This window comes from Equus caballus, chromosome 17 (assembly GCF_041296265.1).
Source record: "Equus caballus isolate H_3958 breed thoroughbred chromosome 17, TB-T2T, whole genome shotgun sequence".
In the NCBI taxonomy this organism is placed as follows: Eukaryota; Metazoa; Chordata; class Mammalia; order Perissodactyla; family Equidae; genus Equus; species Equus caballus.
The window spans coordinates 72,387,018-72,410,378 of record NC_091700.1 but is presented as its reverse complement, the minus strand read 5'-3'; the positions used below and the strand labels follow the sequence as shown (position 1 = coordinate 72,410,378).

Here is a 23,361-nt window from a genome sequence, read left to right as displayed (position 1 = left end):
ACAACAACAACATATCTATTCTCATTCTGGGCACTTCTAATTCTCATCTCTTCCTCCATCCATTACCGTCTGGCTTTCACTCAAACAGCTCTTGCTAAGAACACTGACCTTCTAATTGTTAAATCCAAAAGCCTTTTTTCAGTCTTCATCCTACTGAAAAATCTTTAATACATTCAACACAGTTAAGTGTACTTTTAACTGTTTTTTCTTTAGTTTCCAGAGAACAACTTCCTTCTGGTTTCCCTCTGACCTGTGACTATTCATTCTGTTTCTTTTGTAGGGGTCCCTATTTTCCTCTGCCAACTTTTAAAGAGTCCTCGCTAAAACCGAATCCAGAGCTGTTGATATTGCCTTGACACAGACCGAACTGACACAGGATGTTGTATAATTGGCTTCATTTAGTCTCATTTGCAAGGGCATAAGGTAACTGACCTCATGTAATATTGTTCAAGTTACTATTAAAAGCATTCATTTGTTATTTAAAAAATTAGCACGGGTACTATCTTGTTTGATTTCGTATTTTTTCAGATGACCATGTAGTTGCTAAACAAATAAACTGGAAAAGAAGATAATTTGATGCCAAAAGATCTAAATTTAAGACACGGATCTACCACCTCCTAGCTGCATAACGCTGACTAGGTCTTTGGGCCTCATCTTTTTTCTGTGATTCATTCATTTTCATTCATTCACTCAGTTATCAGTCACTCAATGAACATTTACTATACGCCTAATATGTTCTAGGTACTAAGTTGGGTGCAGGAAATAGGTAGGAAACCCATCCCATCAATCCCTAAAACTTCTGGCTTCTAACAACTGGGAGCTCTGAGGCAAGGCCCTAATACAGTGTGACTTAGGGCTGCATTAGGAGGAATAAAGGAAAATTAAAGTGTGCTTATTTTATCATAGGTAAACCAAGGAGCCAAGGTCAGTAAGGACCAGTCCTGAAACACCAACTTTCTTCAGAGAAAGTTTCATTCTTTCCTCAGCAAACACAGAGAAGCTAAGAACAGAATCCTCAAGCCAAACTAAATGCAGTAATACCAATTACTAAGACATGCTGTTGATGATTCATCCAGGAAGCACAGCAAATGCCAGATGCCACTGCAGGCAATAGTTAAAGGGCTCATCCATCAGTGTTACATGCCAAAGCAAACCCTCAAAAGTTAGCTGATAAATCTAAATACACAATCTGAATAAAACTTCATAAAATATCAGAAGCCAAATATATACATACCACACACACGTGCAAGCACACATGCTCCCTGTTTCTCTCTCTCAAAAAGTTAGCAATCATGTGCCCTATACATTTCTTAATTCCTGCATAATATTTATTCTCATGTTACAATGATCACTATAATGACACATTTCTAAAGGCACTAGTCAATACAAAAACACCAGTACGCCCAGGTTTTCCACAAAACTTGACATGACTGGCATTTTCTACTAATAATTTACACACATGAATTCCATTACTGCACTGATTTGCATTAAGAGTAAAGACGCATAAGACAAAAATGTGTTATAACTTGTGCCTTTGAAGAAACCAGAGCAAGATTACTATCCAGAGAGAAGCTGAGTAGATGATTCTCTATGGTACTCAAATTCCAAATGTTAGCAAACCTAATAAAATGAATTTACCAAACATTTTTGGAGGGGAAAAAAAAACCCTGGCAATCTACATTTTTAACTTTACTTTTTTTTTTTTTTTAAAGATTTTATTTTTTCCTTTTTCTCCCCAAAGCCCCCCGGTACATAGTTGTGTATTCTTCGTTGTGGGTTCTTCTAGTTGTGGCATGTGGGACGCTGCCTCAGCGTGGTCTGATGAGCAGTGCCATGTCCGCGCCCAGGATTCGAACTGATGAAACACTGGGCCGCCTGCAGCGGAGCGCGCGAACTTAACCACTCGGCCACGGGGCGAGCCCCTTAACTTTACTTTTTGAAAGACTGAATTTTGCTTAAAGAGAAACCTTTAGTTAGCACAACCAAAACTATGATAAAGACTTAGAAGTATTTCATTATACAGTAATTTTCCTTTTAATTAGGTCAATGAAAAGCACTGTGTAGGAATATATTAGGTACAGATAAATGAAATAAAATTCTGGCACAAACAGTGCTGAGCCTATCCTCAATCATCCACATGGGCTAAGAATAAGACGCACGCTGGTTAAGCACACAAATGTTGGAATCAGCTCTTCCAGACTGACACCTAGGCTCCAGCACTTACTAACTCTATGACTTGCCTGGTACTCATTTTTATCATCTATAAAATGGAGACTATTTTCTCACAGGGTTTTTGTAAGGATTACAAAAATTAACACCTGTAAATATTTAGAATAATGCCTGATGTACTGAAGGCCCAATAAGTCTTAGTTTAAACGGACAAAACAAAGGCACTTTATATATATCATCTACTTTAGTCCCTACAACAACCCTCTGAGGTGAGTATAACAGAACAAACTTTAAATAACTGAATAGACACACCTAGTTAGGGGCAAAGTCAAGATTCAAATTTAGGTTTTACTGTCTCTAAATTCAGGCTCTTTCTATTTCAAAATGCCTTCAATACAAATTCACGAGTAGTAATCTATTTTGCCACAAAATCACCTTTATGAGTACCTCTAATCCTGATTGGAGTACACATATACATACACTCCACGTATCTTCGAATTCACCCATCTACTTTTCTTCAATGCCACTACTCTAATCCAAGCCACGATTATCACTTACCTAAACTACTGCCATAGCTTCCTAACTGAACTGCCGACACTGACATTGGGAGGCTCCCAATGAAAAGGTTGGCTCACCAAAAAATGACACAACACTGAAGCCCAGAGATCAACATGTCAAGAACACACAAACACACCTTACAGAATATATATAGGCAAAGAAGGAAGACCCAAATTTAAAGAAAATGTCCACAATGAAACAAAAACAAAACAAATATATTAGGAGGAAAGTTAACGTAGGGAGTAGAAGAACAAAAACCTCAAAATCTACAGTAGATTCTAGTTCCAATGCAGCAGCATAGGCCTCCTAAGTCCAACACTCCCACTGACAGCAACTATAAACTTGGAACAAAATATAAAAAAACAACTACTTGAGCATTCTGAACATTAAAGGAAATAGAGATGTAGAGGGAAGTTAACACTTGGAGAAACAACCTGTACAAAGGAGAGTTTCCCCTTTTTTTCTCTTTTTTGCAGCTTTGCTCTGAGACAGAACCACAGTTGAGGAGAGGCACCGCAGCTTGAGCTGCTAAAACCCCAATAGAAACCCTGCTATTTATAGTCGAAGGAAGCATGGAATGGAGCCCAGGCAGGCCAGAAAGTGAGGGGAGATCACTAAGACCCAAACCATGCATGTGTAGGACTGACTCAAAGCAGATTAGCAAAGGCCTAAGGAATTCAGAGTGAGACAGTACTTACAATCTAAAGCGGAGTTGACTGCCTCTAAAACAAAACATCTACATTCTCCAGAGGACCAAAGCAAAACACTCAGAAGATCCAGGATAAAATCCAAAATTACTAGAAATACAAAATATTAGAAAATATAAATCATTCTCCAGGGAAAATGCACTCAAGAGATGCCAATTCCAAGATGACTCAGATTATAGTTACCATACAAGGATTTTAAAGCAGCTATTATAACTATGTTCCAGGAAGTAAAGCAAAATTACCCTGAAACCAATGAAATGACAGAGAATCTCAGCAAGTAAATAAGAAACATACTAAAAATAAAAAATGAACCAAGTAGAAATTTTAGAATGGAAAAATAAGATACATGAAATAAAAAAACAACTGGATAAGATCACTAACACATGAAGATACACAAAAGAGAGAGTGAATTTAAATTGATTGATAGAATTTATCCATTCTAAAGAACCGAAAGAAAAAGGACTAAAAAAACAAGTGAACAAGCAAACAAAGCCAGAGGGACTTTAAACCTTTAAAAGGTCTTAAAAAAAGAGCACATAATTTGAGGCTCAAAGGAAACAAAAATAAAAGACTGGAGCAGGAAAGAAATTTGAAGAAATAATGTCCATAATTCTTTAAAGTAGTGAAGAACATAAATTTACAAATTCAACCTCAGTGAGGCTAAAACAACAAATTCAAAGAAACCCATACCCAGAAACATTATTATAAAACTCCTAAAAGTGAAAAATAAAGAAGAGTTATTGGAAGCAGCCTGAGAAAAACAATATATTACACACAGAGAAACAATTATTCAAATAACTACAGGTTTCTCATCAGAAATCATGGTCATCAAAAGAAAATGGAACAACATCTTAAAGGGCTGAAAGAAAAAAACTCAGTCAAGAATTCTACACTCACAATATCTATCTATATACTTCAGGAGTGAAAGCAAAATAAAGATATTTCAGAAAAAAGAAAGATAAGAGAATTGATTAGCAGCTGATCTGCACTTTAAGAAATGGTAAAGGAAGTCCTTAGACTGAAAAAAATTTGATAACAAAGAGAAACTTGTTTCTTTGGGAATTAAGAGACCACAGGAAATGGTAAATGTCTAAATATATGAAAGATTTTTTCCTCTTAAGTTTTCTAAAATACATGTTGCTATTTAAATAAAAAATTGTAACATGGTCTGTTGGGGTTTTCAATGGCCTTATAGGTAATACAAACTACAAACAACAACTATAACATCAAGGTTGGCAGGAGGTAGGGAATACACAGACCAAATGGTTACAATGTTCTACATTTTACATGAAGTGATATGACATTAATGTTAAATACATAGAACTAAATTTTCACCATTTATTGTAAAAAATAATGTAAAGAGGAATAGCTAAAAAGGCAATAGATATATTACAAAGGACACTAAAAATTTTTTTGTCAAATGATCCAAAAGGCAGGTGAAAGGAGGAACAAAAAAACAGAGAGGATAAACTAAAAACAAATAATACAATGGTGGGGGCCAGCCCCAAGCCAAGTCGTTCAGTTCGCTGGCTCTACTTCATCGGCCCAGGGTTTTGCTGGTTTGGATCCTGGGCACGGACCTAGCACCACTCATCAAGCCATGCTGAGGCGGTGTCCCACGTAGCAGAGCCAGAAGGACCTACAACTAGAATATACAACTAGGTACTGGGGGGCTTTGCGGAGAGGAAGAAAAAAAATAAAAGTAAATAATACAATGGTAGACGTAAACCAACCATATCAATAATTACACTAAAAATACAAACACTCCAACTAAAAGGCAGAGGCTATCAGAGTGAATAAGAAAGCAAGACCCAATTATATGCTACCAACAAAACAGACACTTTAAAGATTCAGATGGGTTGAAGGTAAAACAGAAAAAGATACACCATGCAAAAAAGTAAGAAGGCTGGAATGGCTATATTAATATCAAATAAAATAGACTTGAAGATAAAGAGCACTACCAGAGATAAAGAGGGGCATTTCATAACAATAGAGACTCCAAGTATAGGAAGCAAAGAATGAAGATAAAGGGAAACAGACAATTCCACAATCACAGCAGATTTTAACACCCCTTGCTCAGCAACTAACAGAATAACACACAAACAAAAATCAGTAAAGACACAGAAGATCAAAACAATACTATAAACCAACTTGATCTGACATTTATAGAACACTATATCCAACAACTTAAGAATACACATTCTTTTCAAGTGCATATAACATTACTGAGATAAATATACTGGGTCATAAGACAAGTCTCAAAAAATTTAAAGGGAATGAGATCATACTTAGTGTGTTCTCTTAGCACAAAAGAATTAAATTAGAAATTTAAAAAAATCCCAAATAAATGGAAATTAAATAAACTTCTAAATATGTGTGGTTCAAAGAAGAACTCACAAGTGAAATTAGAAAACATCTGAATTGAATGATAACAAAAATACTACATATAAAAATTTGCAGGACACAGCAAAAACACTGTTAGAGGAAGACCTATATTAGGAAGAAAAATGCTTATATTACCAAAAAAAAGCCTAAAATCAATCACCAAAGGTTCCACTATTAGAAGATAGAAAATAAAAAACAAAGTAAGAGGCCAGCCCGGTGGCACAGCAGTTAAGTTCGCATGTTCCGCTTTGGCAGCCCAGTGTTCACCAGTATGGATCCTAGGTGCGGACCTATGCACTGCTCATCACGCCGTGCTGTGGCAGGCATCCCACAGATAAAGTAGAGGAAGACGGGCATAGATGTTAGCTCAGGGTCAGTCTTCCCCAGCAAAAAGAGGAGGATTGGTGGCAGATGTTAGCTCAGGGCTAATCTTCCTCAAAAAAATAAATAAATAAAAAATAAAAAAATAGGCAAAGCAAACCACAAAAAAAGAAAAGAAACAGTAAATAAATAAGGTAAAAGAAGAAGTCAGTAAAATAGAACACAGAGACATTCAACAAAGCCAAAAGCTGGTTCTTTGAATAGGCTGACAAAATTGACAGAAATCACAGCTAGACTATTCAAAGGAAAAAAAGAGAAGGCAAATTCCTAATATTAGGAATGAAAAAGAGTTATCACTACAAATCCTACAGACATTAAAATGATACAAGATTATAAACTTGATGCCAACAAATTCAATGCCTTATTTTTATTTTTATTTTTTACCTCCAGGCATCTTTCTTGGGAACCTATTAGAAAACACGTTCCACTAAAATAAAGGAGTAAACCAAAACCAGAAAAAGACTTAGAATTCAAGAACTAGAGAATCCAACATAGCAAGTAATGAAAGGAAAAGTCTCAGTACGACAGCTGTGCACCAGGCTTAGAGAACAAACAGCACAGACAAAAAGAAACAAACAGGACGATGGAGGGCTCCAGGAAGAATGTCTTCAAAGAAGAAAATAAAGGAACTAATAATTAACCAATGCATTTGACCAAGCAAAACATATTGCTGAGAAGCAAATTTTGGAAAATCACCAGAGGATATGCAAAGAATTAACGGATACATAGAAAAATAAAGAAATAAAAACTAGACAACTCCACAAAAAATTTTAAGATGTTATACATATATATCACTGACTCAGTAGTGAACATTTTCAGTCATAAAACGTAAATACTAATTACTGATTTAACCAAAAACTACTGCTTTTTATACATTTAATCCTCAATAATTCTATGAGGTAGGTATTGGTACTACACATACTTTACAGATGAGGAAGCCATGGCACAGAGAGGTTAAGTAATTGGCCCAAAGTTACAGTGCTTGTAAGTGAGGAGCCAGGATTTGAATCTAAGAGATGAGACTATAGAGAGCATGATCTGGGAAGGAAAAGCAGGTCATGTAAGAAAGGAAAGTAAGATTAACGAATCAACAAAGAGCTGAATATACAAATATGTCAAAAAGAGAGTTAACAAAGCAGCTAAAAGAGTTAAAAACTGTTTTCTTTTGAGGAGAAAGGCTTGGAAGACAAAGGGTGGAAAAGCAGACTGCTGCTTCTCATTATTTCTATTTTGGTACTCCAACTTTTCAAACTGTATACCTGTATTATTTTGATTTTTAAAAAACATGCTGGTCAAAGAAAACTTGTCTACAAGCTGAATCCAGCCCACTGACCAATTAGTGAGTTAAGGGTTCTGGATAATCAGCCAGGTTCACTTATGAGCTAGGTGACTACCCGACTCATGCTATACCATCCGTGCTCCCCATGTCTGCCATCACCACAAATAAAAGAAAGTTAACTATAACGGAAGTTCTATTTCCCAGGGTTTTTCATATATTTTAACTCAGCTGATACGTTTACAAGTAATAGAATAAAATCTGTCCTCTAAGCCTCACCGCATAACCTTGAGCAGATCCTCCCTCAGACGACCGTCTATAAATGAGAAGGCTAAAGAACATGGTCACGAACTACGTCCACATCTGGAAACCGTTTATTTTCCTTCTTTCCATAGGTAGACCAAATACCTTAACCATGGTTAACTATCTTGCAAATGCAAGCCACCAGTCAGATGAGGAATTATGTAAAAACACCCAAATTCATCTAAACAGATTCCTTGGCACTATTCTAAAAGCCAAGTACACACCCTAATTACGAACAAGAATATCAACATTGTACAGGGTAGGGAACACACTGGTACTTTTATATAACAGAATTCTGGAAAACTGTTCACTTTATAGATATAAGATAATATACCAGTAATCTCATGCATACACTTGAAATCATTCAGAAAATGCATTCATTTATTTCTTCAATAAGTATTTATTATGCACCTTTAATGGGTCCAGAACTATACTACATACTATTACACACCAGACAGGTCTAAGCCTTACTTCTCATTGAGTTTACAAAATACAGACCATGGAATAAGGACTATGATAGGGATAAGTGCACAGTGTTAAAAGAATACAGAGAACTTGGTAGTAAAAGGTGGGAAATGCAGGTGGGAGGTAGAGGGTGAGAGAAGGTTTTCTGGAGATAAGAACACAAAAAGAGATCTAAATAAAGAATAGAAATTAGTCCTGGAGGAAGGAGGGGAAAAAAAGAACAGGGAACTAAATGTTCAAAAGCCAGAAGGCAAGAGACAGCATGGTTTGAAGTGATGGTTGGAGAGAGGCAGGACAGAAGAGCAAAAGTATTATAGTTCAAAATACGGCTGTGTGCAGTGCAGTAACAAATCAAGCAGATAAGCAGAGGCTCATGTTGCTTCCTAAAGGTTATAAACAAAAACTTAAAAGGGTCTCAAGTGTTATTTTAAGACCTTTCCCCTTTTGGGGAATTAACACAAAAAGTCATACTGGTATAAATGAAAGTTCTACTCAAGTGAGAACAAATATTCCATAAAAACTGTGACTACTGCACTTCTTCAGTCCAACATCCAAAAGGCTACAAGTCCTAAGAGCCTCAAAATTAGTAAAGAGGTAAAACTATCCAGTTTATTTCCTTATTCTCAAAGCCTCTGCCACACAGCACAATTTCTTTACATAATTTAATGGCTAATTCTGGAAAAACATCATAGACAAAACTAAACCGCAGCACATTCCTAAACTTTTAAAATATTAAAACTGTTCATGTTGAAACAAATCTTAAAAGTAAGCAAGTCAAAACTTTGAAATAATCGGATAGTAAATCTCAGACTACTGCAGCATTTCCCAACTTGCATTTGGCATGTCTTTAACAAGAATTTTACCCACACCTTAATTCCAGCTAAGTGATCAAACTTTTGGAAGAAACCATTAACAACATGGCATGAAAACAGAGGATGATTTACAATCACAAGGTAGGTAGGATAGCCTTAATTACAATGATTTTTTTTAGTAAATTTACATTTAATAAACGTCAGCAGAATGTATCCCATAATTGCTTAAACTTAAGTCAGGCCTACATACATAGAATATATACAAAATTCTAAAATAATATACTAATACACATAGAATCAGATAATGTTTTAGAATGTAGGTTTGACATTAAGGAAAGAATAAAAATAAAATTCTCTAAGTAATCAATATAAAACAGATGAGGAAAATCAAAGCAATACCCATAACTCCACAGTTAATAAAGGTACTAAGTGGGGCCACTGCATATGGCTTCATGGACTTACTGAACGACTCTAAGGGGCACGATTCAGAGAGAGAGAGACTAAGCAATATATGTTATGCATAACATATATGTTAAGTGCATAACATATATGCTTATAACTATGCTGGAAGGTAATGCAAACACACACACACACACACACACACACACACACACACAACGACCTTAGCTAGCCAAAGTCTCAGTAGCAATGAAAAAACAAATATAAAAATAAAAATTAGAATAAAATAACATAAGCAAGGTTTTAAGTCTATGAAATTGGTCTTGAGCTAGCACCATTCATTCATTCATTCTTATCAAATACTTCCTAAGTGCCTATCGTATGTCAGGTACTGAAAGATACAGCAGTGAACAAAATAGACAAAAATCCCTGTCTTCATGAAGCTTACAATAGAGGGGGAAGGGGAGAGGTAAGCATTAAATAAGCAAAATATTTGGAATACCAGTTGCTGATAAGTAGTATGGAAACAAATGAAACAGGGAATGGGGCTAAGGAGTACTGTGAAGGGAGTGCAGTGATTTTAAATAGGGGGGGTCAAGAATGGCCTTGATGAGGTGACCACTCCAACAGAATGAAGATTCTACCAGACACGAGAAACTTGTCTTTGTCATTCTCACAGGGAATTTTATACCCTATTCCACTACCCATTCATCTCTACCCCAATTTTTAGTGACAAGGTGCCTGCCTGATTACCAAGTACAAGTAAGGGATGAAAAACAGGTTTGACCACATTCCTAAAGGTTTATTTCTACACTGGGTGAAATAAAAAATTAATTTGTCAGTAGCATCCTGCAACAGGCCCAGGCTTCAGGCCTGTATGAGGTACATTCCTATATCATCTACAGGAGGATGGGGAAATTATAGCCAGTAGGCCAAATCCAGCCCACCGTCTGTTTTTGTAAATAAAGTTTTATTGGAATACAGCCACATTAATTTGTTCACATATTGAGTATGGATATTTTTGTGCTATTATTATAGATTTGAGTAGCTGTGACAGAGACCACACAGCCTGGAAAGTCTAAAATATTTACCATCTGGCCCTTTACAGAACAAGTTTGCTGAGTCCTGGTCTACATCATCACCACCGCTACCATTACTTCCACAGTGAGACTACTTTCAGGCTATCTTCACAAGCACATGACAAGTGTAGTTACAAGGACCTTGCTTCAGGGGGGCCCCATGCTTGGGGTTTAATGCTCTGTAGTCACTGTCTTGAAATTCTTAATAATGTTATCTTTGGGGGCTGGTCTGGCAGCATAGTGGTTAAGTTCCAGTGCTCAGCTTTGGTGGTCCAGGGTTTGGGGTTTCAGATCCCAGGCACGGACCTATACACTGCTCACCAAGCCATGCTGTGCCAGCGTCCCACATACAAAATAGAGGAAGAGTGTCTGTGCCAATCTTCCTCAAGCAAAAAGAGAGAGACTGACAACAGATGTTAGCTCAGGTCAATCTTCCTCACCAAAAAACAATAATAATAATAATAATTTTATCTTTGAATCTGAGTTTTATATGTGAACTCCAATGAAACAGAGCATGTGCCAGGGTCTTGGAACCTCAGCTCATAAGCAGTCTGCCTTCTGAGGAAGGATTCTCTATCTGAACCCCCTGGCTCAGCTCAACCTCCCCATCCTCATCCCATGATTAGGGGTATGGCAAGGTGGTGGCCATCCCCATCCCAGGCTGGCATCACATTACACATTTACAGGCAAATCTGCAGGGTCTCTTACCAACCACCAATTTGGGTATCGAGGAAGTCCTGGCATGGAGGTTGCAATCTCTTGAGGGTTGTCTCTGTGCTGTGGGCTGATACAGTAAGCCTGTAGGAAGGGGAGATTGGCTGCTCTGACCCAGGCCCAGGCCCCACATTTTCAGGTGGTATTGGGCCTTGCAAATTATGTAACCGGACTTGACTCTTTCATGAAACAAAAATTATAAACAGAAGTTATAAATGAGAGTTCCATTATGCTATCAAATTCAGCATAAAATTTATTTCCATGTCTTTTCCCATTCCACTGAGCCATGCCCCCTCATCTTGCTCTAGGCACACAAATTTCCTCATATTTCTTAAACCAACAAACTCATTTTCACCACAAGCCATTATCACAACTGAAATATTCACCAACTAGAACATTTCAATCAAGTCTCAGCCTGAGTATCACACCTTCATAATAGATGGAGTTCCTGATTATTCTGATTTCAATCAACTGAGGGGTAAAACGGACTAGTGTGGCACATGGTCTCCAAAGATACCCACCATCAATTTCTTGCCATCATGTATGTTCACGCCTCTCCCTCATTGAGAAATGGAGCTTATTTCCTCTCCTTTTGAATCTGGGCTGGACTTATTACTGCTTGAACCAGCAGAATGCAGCAGAAATGACATTCTGGACTCCTAAACCCAAGCCTTAAGAGGAATGGCACCTTCCTCTTCCTCTATGATGTGAGAAGCCAAGGGCACAAGAAGAGGGCACACAGAGGAGAACTGAAATGATCCAGTCAATAGTCCCAGCTGAGCTCCCAGTCAACAGTCAGCTTCAAGTGGGTGGGCAATCTTAGATGTTCCAACCCAATCAAGCCCCAAAACGGCTGCAGCTCCAGCTAACAGGGAGCAGAAGAATGGCTCTGCTGATCAGAGTCAACCCACGGAATCCTGAAACATAATAAAATGCTTGTGTTTGGAGTAGTTTGTTACAAAGCAATATAAAACTAAAACACCAAGGTTTGAATACCAGATCCCTTACAGCTGGGCCTATTACTTAACCTCTTTATGTCTTACTTTTCTCATCTGCAAAATGAGCATCACGATATTATCTATTTGACTACTACTACTATCCGAAATTATGCTTATTTTTTTTTAAGATTGGCACCTGAGCTAACATCTGTTGCCAATCTTTTTTTTTTCTTCTTCTTCTTCTCCTCAAAGCCCCCCCAGTACATAGTTGTATATTCTAATTGTAGAATATTCTGGTTGTGCTATGTGGGACGCCATCTCAGCATGGCCTGATGAGCAGTGCCATGTCTATGCCCAGGATCTGAACCACCAAAACCCTGGGTTGCCAAAGTGGAGCATGCAAAGTTAACTACTCAGCCACGGGGCCGGCCCCATATGCTAACTTATTTATCTGCCTCTGCTGCACCAAAGTATGAGCCATGAGACAAGAACTTAACTGTCTTGTTCACCAGCACCTAAAACAAAATTTGGCAGAGATCCTTCATAAATTACTATTTATTGAATAAATGAGTTACAAGACGTTTGTTTCATAGTTAATCAATAATGATATCTAGAAACTGCTCCCATACCTTATCTTAAGTATAAATCAGACAAGAGGCACTCAAATAAACTAAAACATATAAACTATCTATAATGTGGTATTTTCGTGATATAATTCCAATGCATTTACTTGTTACTGTACAAATATTACACCATTACTAGATCAAGTACTGCTCAAATATGCCTAAGTGATGGCTAGCATTTGATTCAGCATCATTCAGGTGTGCTAAAGTAGTTTACTCATTTGTATAATTTTTTAAACAAATGAGCTGCACCCAATCAATCCAATCAACGACACACTTACAGTTAATATCACTACATGCACAGAAATACCCAGAGAAACTTTAATCTGGGGTCTGTTCAAAAACAAACTACCCGAGCAACACAAATTAACATAATACTAGTCCTGAAGCTGTGAAAACTTGGTATAAAACACATCTGAGCGTGAATTTCCTCAATTACAGTTTTTTAAAAGTTTAAAACTTATTTTAAAGATGAAATAAATATCACACATTCACACAACCCTTAAGCACCTCTGAGGAAAAGCACCAGTCTAGAAGGTAGAAAGACATACAAAAACATAATTCAGTATCACAAGTTCTCTAATGCTGTGATTCTCCACTTTTCCTGTCTTGATGTAGATGACAGATGCAAGAAACTCGCCCTGCCTCCCTCTTCCAATTATAGTTTCGTAGGAGTTTTTACATTCAAGAACAGGATTTTATGAGGCAAACAAACCAGAAGGGTGTGGTATAGAACTTCAGATGAGAAATAAACATATGTAAAATCAGGGAAGTAAGAGAGAACGCATTATGGCTGAAGAACTAATAATAAGTAGGTCCTGCTGGACTCCAACAGTTGGTGCCTAAAAATTAAGAAGGAGGGTTGCTAAAGTATGGCACTGTACAAGTATAGGAAGATCCATTCTAGGAAGCTGAATGTTACGAATAGAAACTTACACTTTAAAAATCCAATAAGCCCACTAGAACAGCTAAAATTAAAAAGACTGACAACACCCAAATTTTGGGAAGGTGGTGAAGCAATCAAAACTTTCACACATTGTTGGTGGAAGTGTTAAATGGTACAATTAGTTCTGAAAAAAGTCTGGTGGTTTCTTATAAAATTAAATATACACCTACCCTATTACCCAGTAATTCCACCCAAGAGAAATGACAACATATGCCCACAAAAAGATTTGTACAAGCTTTATCTATAATAGTCAAAAAATGGAAACAATCCAAAGGTGCATCAACAGATCAATGGATAAACTATAGTAATAGCCATACAATTTATACAATGAAATACTATTCAGAAATAAAAAGGGATGAGCTACTGATGTAGACAATAAAATGGGTCAATCTCCAAACCTTCATGCAGAGTAAAACAAGCTTTGTGGACTATATGCTGTATGATTCTAGAGTAGGCAAAACTAATTTGAAGTGAAAAAAAATCAGAACAATGACCTAGGGGGTAGGAATCAACAGGGAAGTGTCACAAGGGAACTTTCTAGGCCGATAGTAATGTTTTCTATCAGGGGTCAGTAAACTTTCTGTAGAGGGCAGAACAGTAAATATTTCAGGCTTTGTGGGTTCTGCCTCAAATACTCAATTCACCCATTGTAAATGAACGGGCACGGCTGTGTTACAATACAACTTTATTTACAAAAACAGGAACTGAAACACAGTTTGCTGATCCCTGCTCTACATTTTGAAAGTGATTTGGGTTACACAGGTGTATGCATTTGTCAAAATTCATCCAATAGGCCATGTATGATTTGTACATTTCATTATATGTCAATTTTATCCCAAAGAACTATAAAGAAATACTGAACTCTAGACTAATGATAAGCACGTAGTTTGCAGTGAGGTACATTAATATCTGCAACTTACTTTGAAAGCATCAAGAAATAAGATGGCTTGACAGATATACCATAACTTGACTACATAACAAACTGTTGGTAACTGTTGACCCTATATTCTTTCAACTTTTCTATACATTTGAAAGTTTTAATATTAAATGTGGGAGAAGAGGGAACTCACTAAGAGGCCACTGAAGATTTCTGAGGAAAGAAATGAAAATTAAATTTATATTCTACAAATACAACTCACGTAATGCAAACAATACACTGAGGGATGGTCACACGAACGAAGAAAGTACTAAGTAGGCTATTACAATAGTCCATGCCACAGAAAGCACCAACATTTAAGGAGTAGGTACAAAATGAGTTCATGAACAAAAGAAGTCAGAGAAGTAAAGAGCAGAAAGCTGCTTCACATCAGGAATAAGGAAGGAGTTTCAAGGAGAAAGTACACAGCGTCAATGTAACAAATCAAACAAAACAAGAACTGAAAAGTATCTATTAGATTAAGCAATAAGCAAACTTGATGATGTCAAAGGGGTGTGGTAAGAATATAAACCAGATAAAGAATATTGATAAATTCAAAGGAAACAAACAACTGAAGACAAAAGGAACCAAGCTGGGCCAAGAAAAGAAGGCAATAACAAGAGAGCAACATAAGGTAAAAGACTGCAATATTTCTTTAAAATAGAAAGCAAAAGTAAACGACTGCCCTAAAAATTGCATAGATTATCTCATCCAGAACATGTACTACTGAGTAAGGCAGTCTGCCATGGACCTGAGTGCCCCTGCACATTCTTGCTGAGTGTGACAGTCTGCAAAACTTAGCCATTTCCTGATACTGAGTGGATTCCTGTAGTAAGTCACATAGACAACAAAGAAGTTCAAGGTTACCACAGCACATAACTGCCCTCCCAGGGAGAGGTGAACTAGCTTGTTTGTTGTTTGCTACAATGTTTGCTGCTTGCTAAAAAAGTGCTGGACTCTTGGCCCTGAGTTCCTCAGCTGTGACCAACAACTATATCCATTTAGACCCAACACCCTCATGGGACCTGCTTGCAAGGAAAACCTACACAAATACACTGAAGTTATGCAGCTTGCTGTCCCTTGAATAATAATGTCACTTGTTTCTGACCTGGGAGTCTCCTGTTTTCTGCCAGCAACCATGAAACATTAATAGACTAACTTATTAGCTTTATACATGTGGTAAAAATCAAATCTTAACACTTGTCACAGTTCTTGACATGGACAGTAAAGAACTAGTTGATACTCATGTTGCTAAATAATACAAGAGACACAAAGGTGGTGACCAGCAAAAACTGAAATCTATATAGTATTTTATGGTTTATTTACCTTATGTTATTCATAATAACATTTATCATTTATCCATTTCTATACTATATCTTTTACATATATTACATTATATAATTCTTATAATAATCCTAATGAGGTAGGTGCTAAAGGAGGAAACTGAAGTTTCAAGATCTTAAGTAACTAAGCCAAGGGCTCACAAATTGTAAACAGCACAACCTAAATATAAGCCCAAATGACTTTAAAACAGGTAGTTTTTTAAAGCATTAATAGTCAGCCTCCTTTCTAGCTGATTTATCAAGGAAAATTCTAATTCTCCAGATACAAGAGCTAAGTATCTAGATCTTTGCAGTATGAATACTTCATTATGTTCACAGAAAACTAATATTTTGGAAATGTTAGTAAAATCTTAAAATTTTTCTTTAGAAGTTTGTAGTTAAGGTTTAGCAAGAGCTAGGTCAAACAAATCCAAACCACTGCCTTTACTGCAGAATTTCTCATGGCTTTAATATACAAATACATGTTTTAATATGCTAATATATGCTATAAATCTTCTAAGACCATCTATTATCAACATTCTGGAATACAGTTTGGGAAACTACTGCTACAATCAAGAGTGTCAACTCAACTTGTACACAGAATACCTTTGAAATTTTAGTAGTCAGCTTGGTACAGGTACATAATCCTTTCAAATATAGAACATCAAAGTTAGAATGTGGCCTAACGCTCCCAGCCAAGTCATCTTACTTCCTAGTTTGGCAACATTGCTCATTTCCTACCAAACAAAACTGAATTTCCCATAATACAATGAAACTACACATCATACCTGGCTTTTTCTGAAATCAGAAGGGTAACAATCAAGGCTTTTTGTACCTCTATGTTGTTATCCACTGCTTTACTTAACAAAATTCAGATCCTTTTAACAATGGAAAAGAAGAATAGAGACAGAAAAGCAGTTTTACATAAAGCTTGTGCCTTGATCAATGGTAGTAAGTCACTCTGATGGTCCTGGGCATTGCCACTAACTTGCCAAAACGAAAAGCTAAATTTTTAACACTAATAATAAGTGATAAATTAACATCATATACCATTTCATCCCTAAGCATTCTTGCCTGCCTCCTACTTAGTCATCTCTTAACATTCAACAACTGAAATTGTTCACTGCTCAAGTTTATTAATCATACCAGAGTTTTCAAAAGAACTCAGCTAAAGGCCACCACACAACAGTTGTGTTCACCATATAAGTCAGGGCTGCAGATTGGTCTCTAGCTAAATAGTCCACTGGAAATCAATTCAGCTGCTTCTCTGGGACATACCTAGAAATAGTTATTGATCTGACCACTCTCAACAAAACCAAGAGTTACACTAGACAGATGAAATTACTGTAATTATACAGAAACAGGAATTAAAATCCAAATTTAAACTGTGCTAAGATTCTCAAACACTTTGCCTTACAAGGAAAACAAACTGGTGTCCTACCTACTGAAAGTGAGTAGTATCTTTAGAAGGACTGAATTTTGCCCACTGCTCTGAAAGAATACCTCCACCCATTCAAAGTCTATGTACGACACATCTCCAGTTTGAAAAAAAAGAAATAAAATATAATATTGTCCATTTATTTTGAAAGGAGTTGAAAAGAAAAAGAAAATACCTTAAAACTGAGAGAACAAACTTCAATATTCTGGTGTCAGAAATTTTTCAAAAGAATAAGTCATCTTAACTAGTCATAACTACTGAAAGCAAATATGACAAGACGATAAATTATTTTAAGGCACAGCTACATCAGGTAAAAATGTTTTGAGTAGTAACTTGTGTATGACAATATGGTTGATTCTAACAAGCAAAACCCCCAAAGAGAAAGAATTTTAAATCAGCTAATACCATTAAAGAAACAAATAGGAACAGGAAAGAAGAGATTAGGAAAAAAAACAAGTCTTGCTGATAAGAGTATTCGATATTTAGCTACTGCATTTTATTATTGCTAACATTTACAAAAATAAGAATACCTTTAAAAAATAAAATCAAACCACCAAAAACGTATACACACTGATAACTTGAAAAATGCTTTCCAAACTGGCAGCAAAGATATTTTTCAAACCGTTCTGAAAATACTGACAAATTTTCACAGAATTCAGAATATGGACCATTTGAAGGTTTTACAGGACGTAAACCATATGAAATGGAAGCATCATGAGCTTTTATCTTAGAAAAATGCAAAATTACATATATCGGGATTTCAAGATTCAGTAGCTTTCCTATTTGTCAAAATGTGCTTATTGAGAAATTCTTAGTTCACAACTCTCACATGTGCAGATCTGAAAGGTGAAATCTGCAATAACATATCTACATTTGTAAAATTTCACATAGTACTATTAATTGCACCATCAGTGCTCATATTAACGTTTTTCTCCTCTCCCTCAGTAAAAAGGTTAAACTAAATTACCACCTCAAAGTTTATAGTATACACTACCTCGCTGCAACAAAAGAGTCAACTATTGCTGAATCCATTTTTTAAATAGGGCTTACAAGAACAATCTCCAATGACATCACCAGAATACTAGAGGGAAAAATATATTAGAAAAATTGACACTGAAAATATAGAGGGACAGTTTTCGCTCATTACAACATACAAAGGTTTATATGATTAAACAGGAAAATTTTGTATTTAATGAAAAATAATTTTTCAAACGAGATTAGCATGTTTTCTAGCAAAATCTTCATGTTTTCCCTCTTGCCAAAAAAATGCGCGGACAGAAAAAAAGAATAGAGTCACTTTAATATTAACAGAATGAAAAAGGACAAAATGACAAGGTTAACAGGCTGAGAGACAAGATCAGCACCATGATCCCTCTTCACAGTTGCACAATTTTTAAATCCACATTTTTTACCAAATCCAGGTCCCATCCTATGTAGTACTAACATCTGCTCCCCCCTAGTCCCCCACCCCACCCCCATTTACGACGGCGATCACCTTCGACCACCTCGGCAGGTATGTGAACTCTGCACCATTTCCAAAAGACAATCCACGGGAATGTCTCAGAATGCCTCTGGCTTACGGAATAAGGAAATGATCGAGAAAGTGAGAAATAAAACAAATCTAAGTTTTAAGGGAGTGGAGGGGGCTATCTTACAGCGGGGTATAGGGTGCGGGCGAGGGGTGAGGAGCCAGGAGGAGACTTGGGTCGACAGGGAAGAGTCTCGAAGGAGTCCGAGGCAAGATCCACAGGAGAGGTGTGAGGGAAACAGGTCCCGCCAGAAGAGCCAAAGAAAAATTCGCCAGCACGTCCCCTCCGCGAATAACCTGAGGAAAGGGACCCTGGGAGCCACAGTGGGAGGCAGTCCCGAGGTCCCCGGCGGCGCGGGAGGCCGGGGCAGGGGCCAGGAACTCACCACCTGGTAGCGGCCAGTCCCGGGCTGGTGGTGATCCATCCTTCCCGGCTCGGGATCCGGCTTCCGAGCGGGCGACTCCCCTCGGCGCTCAGCCCCCTCGGCCACCCCGGGGGACGACGTCGTCGCCGAAGAGCCCCTTCCGCTTCTGTTTCTACCGCCGCGGTCGCCGGGCCCGGCCGCTTCACTTCCTGCCGCTCCCGCAGAAGCCGCGGAGACCTCCGCGTCGACCGCGGCTCGGTGGAGGAGCTCCGGGGCGCCTCGCGCGCTACTGAGCATGCTCGGTATGGTCGCGCATGCTCGGTGGGTCTTCCGGCGGCCCATCCGCGTCGTGAGTGTGGGGTTAAACCGAGTGGGAGGATGTGGAAAAGTAAAGACAAGTCCGGGGGAGCTGTCTAGGTTGTCAGCCTGTCGGGAGTGGGCGGTGGCAAAGAGAGGGGAAAAAAGATATCACCGTCCTTGATTGGTCTTTTCTATTGGACGGGTTTCGCGCAGGCACAGGCGGGTACGCAATCACACCACGCAGACTGGTGTGGAGGAGGGAGGGGACGCATTCCTAGGACACCTGAGGACAGGTCACTTATTTACCCAGCATTCCTCCTATTACTCACCCAGGCTAGGACAATGCAGGGAGATCCGTCTTTAGGACAGTCCTAAAATGCTCATTCAAAATGATTAGTGAGTTAGGGGATATCTTTTTAAAAAATCTTTTTTGTCCCCCTCTTTGTAGTAAGAGATTTAAGAATCAAACAGGGACTCTTCAGCCGTGCTCATGTATCTCGTCAAGAAAAGAGGCCTCTAGAGCCCTAGGTTGCTGAAAAGATACAAGAAAATAATGAAATAAGATAGGAGTATTTTGTGGTCATACATCAAAAATTCCGAAGTGTTTAACAGTAAGGAATCACTTGGTGTGCAGCATTGTAAGACTGTCTTAGGTCTGGTTAACCGCACATGACCTGCTATGTGTGAGTATCTCCAAAGGGCAGGAAGAAGGCCACTGGATGAGCCTCATCAGCTGGTTAAAATAGCAAAAATACAGTAACAACAGAAACTCATTGAGAGATCATCAACTAAAATATTTAAGCCTTCTTGATAGTTTTATTCAAAGCATTAATCAATTCTTGCTGGTTTTGCCATCTTGACATATCTACTGGTAGAGAGCATTAATAGACTAACATAGGCTAACAATAACAGGCAGTAATATCCTATTTAAATTTCTTTAAGCTTGCTGTCTTTTGATCTTAATGTATTTTACATTCTAAGACAATAAACATATGACATTTTATTGTATTACTGTACGAGAGCTTACCCTCACAATTTCACCCCAAATGGTATCAATGATCAAAACAGCAGCCGGAGTCAGCAAAATGAAATTAGATTCCTACATCACTTATGTTCTATACAGTTCATTTAGAACTTAATTTTATATACACTTGCCTTTTCATGAATCATTTATATGTCCATTTGTTTTTCAAATAGACTGCTGCTCAGGGCAGAGGCTGTGTTTTACACCTAGCACACCCTGAACAGTACTGAGAACATAACAATGAAAACCAAAGACCTAAACAAAAGCAGACATCCTGAATACTGTTAGAATAAGAGATTCTTTCCATTTTACCCTCCTCCTAGGTTTTGTGAACGTTTTGCTAGTCTAGAGAGCACATGACACAATTCAGCAGGAAAGGGTTTTTTCAGTGAAGAGAGGACGAGACAGAGGGGAAAGAGAAGTAGAATAACAGCTAACAAGTATTGAGCCCTTCCCAAGCCAGGGACTGCATGCGTTAGATCATTTCATCCTCACAACAGCTCCATGACGTAGGCATGTGTAATCCTTGTTTAACAAATCAGGAAACTAAGATACTGAGAGGTTCAAGAACTTATAAAGCTAAATCGCTAGTAAGTGGTGACAGATTCCAGAACCTCCGCTATATTAAGTGCTATGCTATAATACATCCCCCTCCTCCCAAAAAAAAACCCCTTGTCTCTTTCTGTCCACCACGATTGTGGAACTTGTGAAGAAGACCAAAAAAAAAAAAAAATAGTGATGCATCACAAAGAGCTAACCTGACTTCCTTAAATCTCACCTTCTTCATCTATATGAAATAAATGATTCTTTTTCATCATCCCCAAAGGAGCCATTCTGAGCTCCTTTTGCCCATTCCACAACTAAGCCAATGTGACCTGTAACAGGACATCACAAGCAGAGGCCCTGAGTTGTCCCTCTAGGAGCAACTTGTGGGATGAAATGGGAGTAACAATATTATTTTAGAGGCCTTAAGCAACGTCTGATATTTTCAATCCCTAATCTTTCAGTAGTGACAACCCTGGTTACCTAAGGAATAGGTAGCTATAAACTACCTCAAGTGGATTTTAGAATTCTAGTACACTTCACAGACACCTCTTGTTCTGGCCTAGTCAGTGTTCATCTCTAAATACACAGCCACCAAAATTTTACTGGTGCCACACTGCACACTTCAGTACTGGGGAAGACATGGAGATGAGCTGCCTGGATTCTCTGTCAAGAAAGGACACTCTGCCCAGCTGCAAGGAGTGTGATTAACCCACAGCTTCCAACTTTTAGTTTTGTTCAAGAGTCTTTCAGCTTTCAACCTGAGGTCATGCTATTTTCAGGGTGGCACCAGGCCATTGACTAGACAAGGCAGCGGTACGGGTCTAGCCACTTTTACCTGACACTGGACCCTGTGGAGGAGCAATCTTTGCTTCAGAGCTCCCTGCTGAACTGGCAGAGATTTTGTCAGCTCTGCAGTATTTTGTGATAACTCTCCCTGACCAATCCTTTTTCCTTTCACAGAATTTAACTACCCAATAAATCTCTTGCAGTCGTAACTTCACATCAGCATCTGTTTTGTAGAGAACCTGACCTAGACAAGTACCAAGATATAAAGTGATAGAACATTGTTAATATAATCAAAATTGTTTTAAATGACTACAACCGTCCTTTCACATGATTGATGTTTCATCTGCAGAATAACCCTCAATACCCTCCATTGTTACCATTTTCTCATGTGGATGTAACGTATCTACAGCCTTCCCACATTGACTTTGATGTTGTTCTGTTCTGTGATGTTGTCAAGTCATAGGGACATGCTTCCCATTGGGAATCCCTCTTACCTTCCCAGAAGTACAGACATTCTCTCCAGAGGTAAACTAATTTCTTTATCATCCTCCATATTCTCCTCTTACTTCTAACCAGGTATGCTAAACTGCATAGACATGTGCCAGGATTCTTTGTTAAGAGCCCCACCTGTCAGAGAGCAGTAGGCATGCCATTGCCTGCAAATGGCCGTCTACACCAGCCTAAGTTACTGGTGGGCAATGCTCCAAATTTTCCTTTCTTCTTCAGTGATTTTTAGTTTTTTCTTACTCGCTCTACAACCTAGAACTACTCCTTTAAGTAGCTACTGATGGCTAATGTGACCACAGATCCTAACAGTTAATTGCACTTGGAAGATGTATGATTTTGTGTATTTACCTAGAGAATCATTGAAAAGCAGTAAAATTACTTTCTCTACCTGAAGATTTCTCTCTCTACCTAAGAAATTCAACAGCCGTTATTTTCTTTTCTTTTTTTTTTTTTTTTTAAGGATTGGCACCTGGGCTAACAACCGTTGCCAATCTTTTTTTTTTCTGCTTTATTTCCCAAACCCGCCCCAGTACATAGTTGTATATCTTAGTTGCAGGTCCTTCTAGTTGTGGAATGTGGGACGCTGTGTCAACGTGGCCTGACAAGCGGTGCCATGTCCACGCCCAGGGTCCGAACCCTGGGCCACTGCAGCGGAATGCGCAAACTTAACCACTCAGCCACGGAGCCAGCCCCAACAGCCATTATTTTCTAAACGTTAAGTTCTAAAGTAGATTTTAGAAAATACAAGAAATACTGTTCATCATTTTAGCGAATGGAAATAAGCATAATTCTTGCTGCAAAGTTGTATCTCTGCTACCATGTGTGTGGATCTTTTAAACAGTTTGTAGGCTTCAGCCTCAGTTTAGCTTCACAT

The 23,361-nt window shown here is 38.1% G+C and overlaps 1 protein-coding gene across 1 annotated transcript in view; it reads right to left on the bottom strand.

The window, feature by feature from the left end:
* Positions 1 to 21,375, bottom strand: part of NDFIP2 (Nedd4 family interacting protein 2) — a 66,527-nt gene extending 45,152 nt beyond the window's left edge. Inside the window, exon 1 of the mRNA XM_001916222.6 lies at positions 19,346 to 21,375. Coding sequence (XP_001916257.4) covers positions 19,346 to 19,666 — 321 coding nt within the window. The 5' untranslated portion in view covers positions 19,667 to 21,375. The remainder of the gene's footprint in view (positions 1 to 19,345) is intronic.
* Positions 21,376 to 23,361: the final 1,986 nt, after the last annotated feature.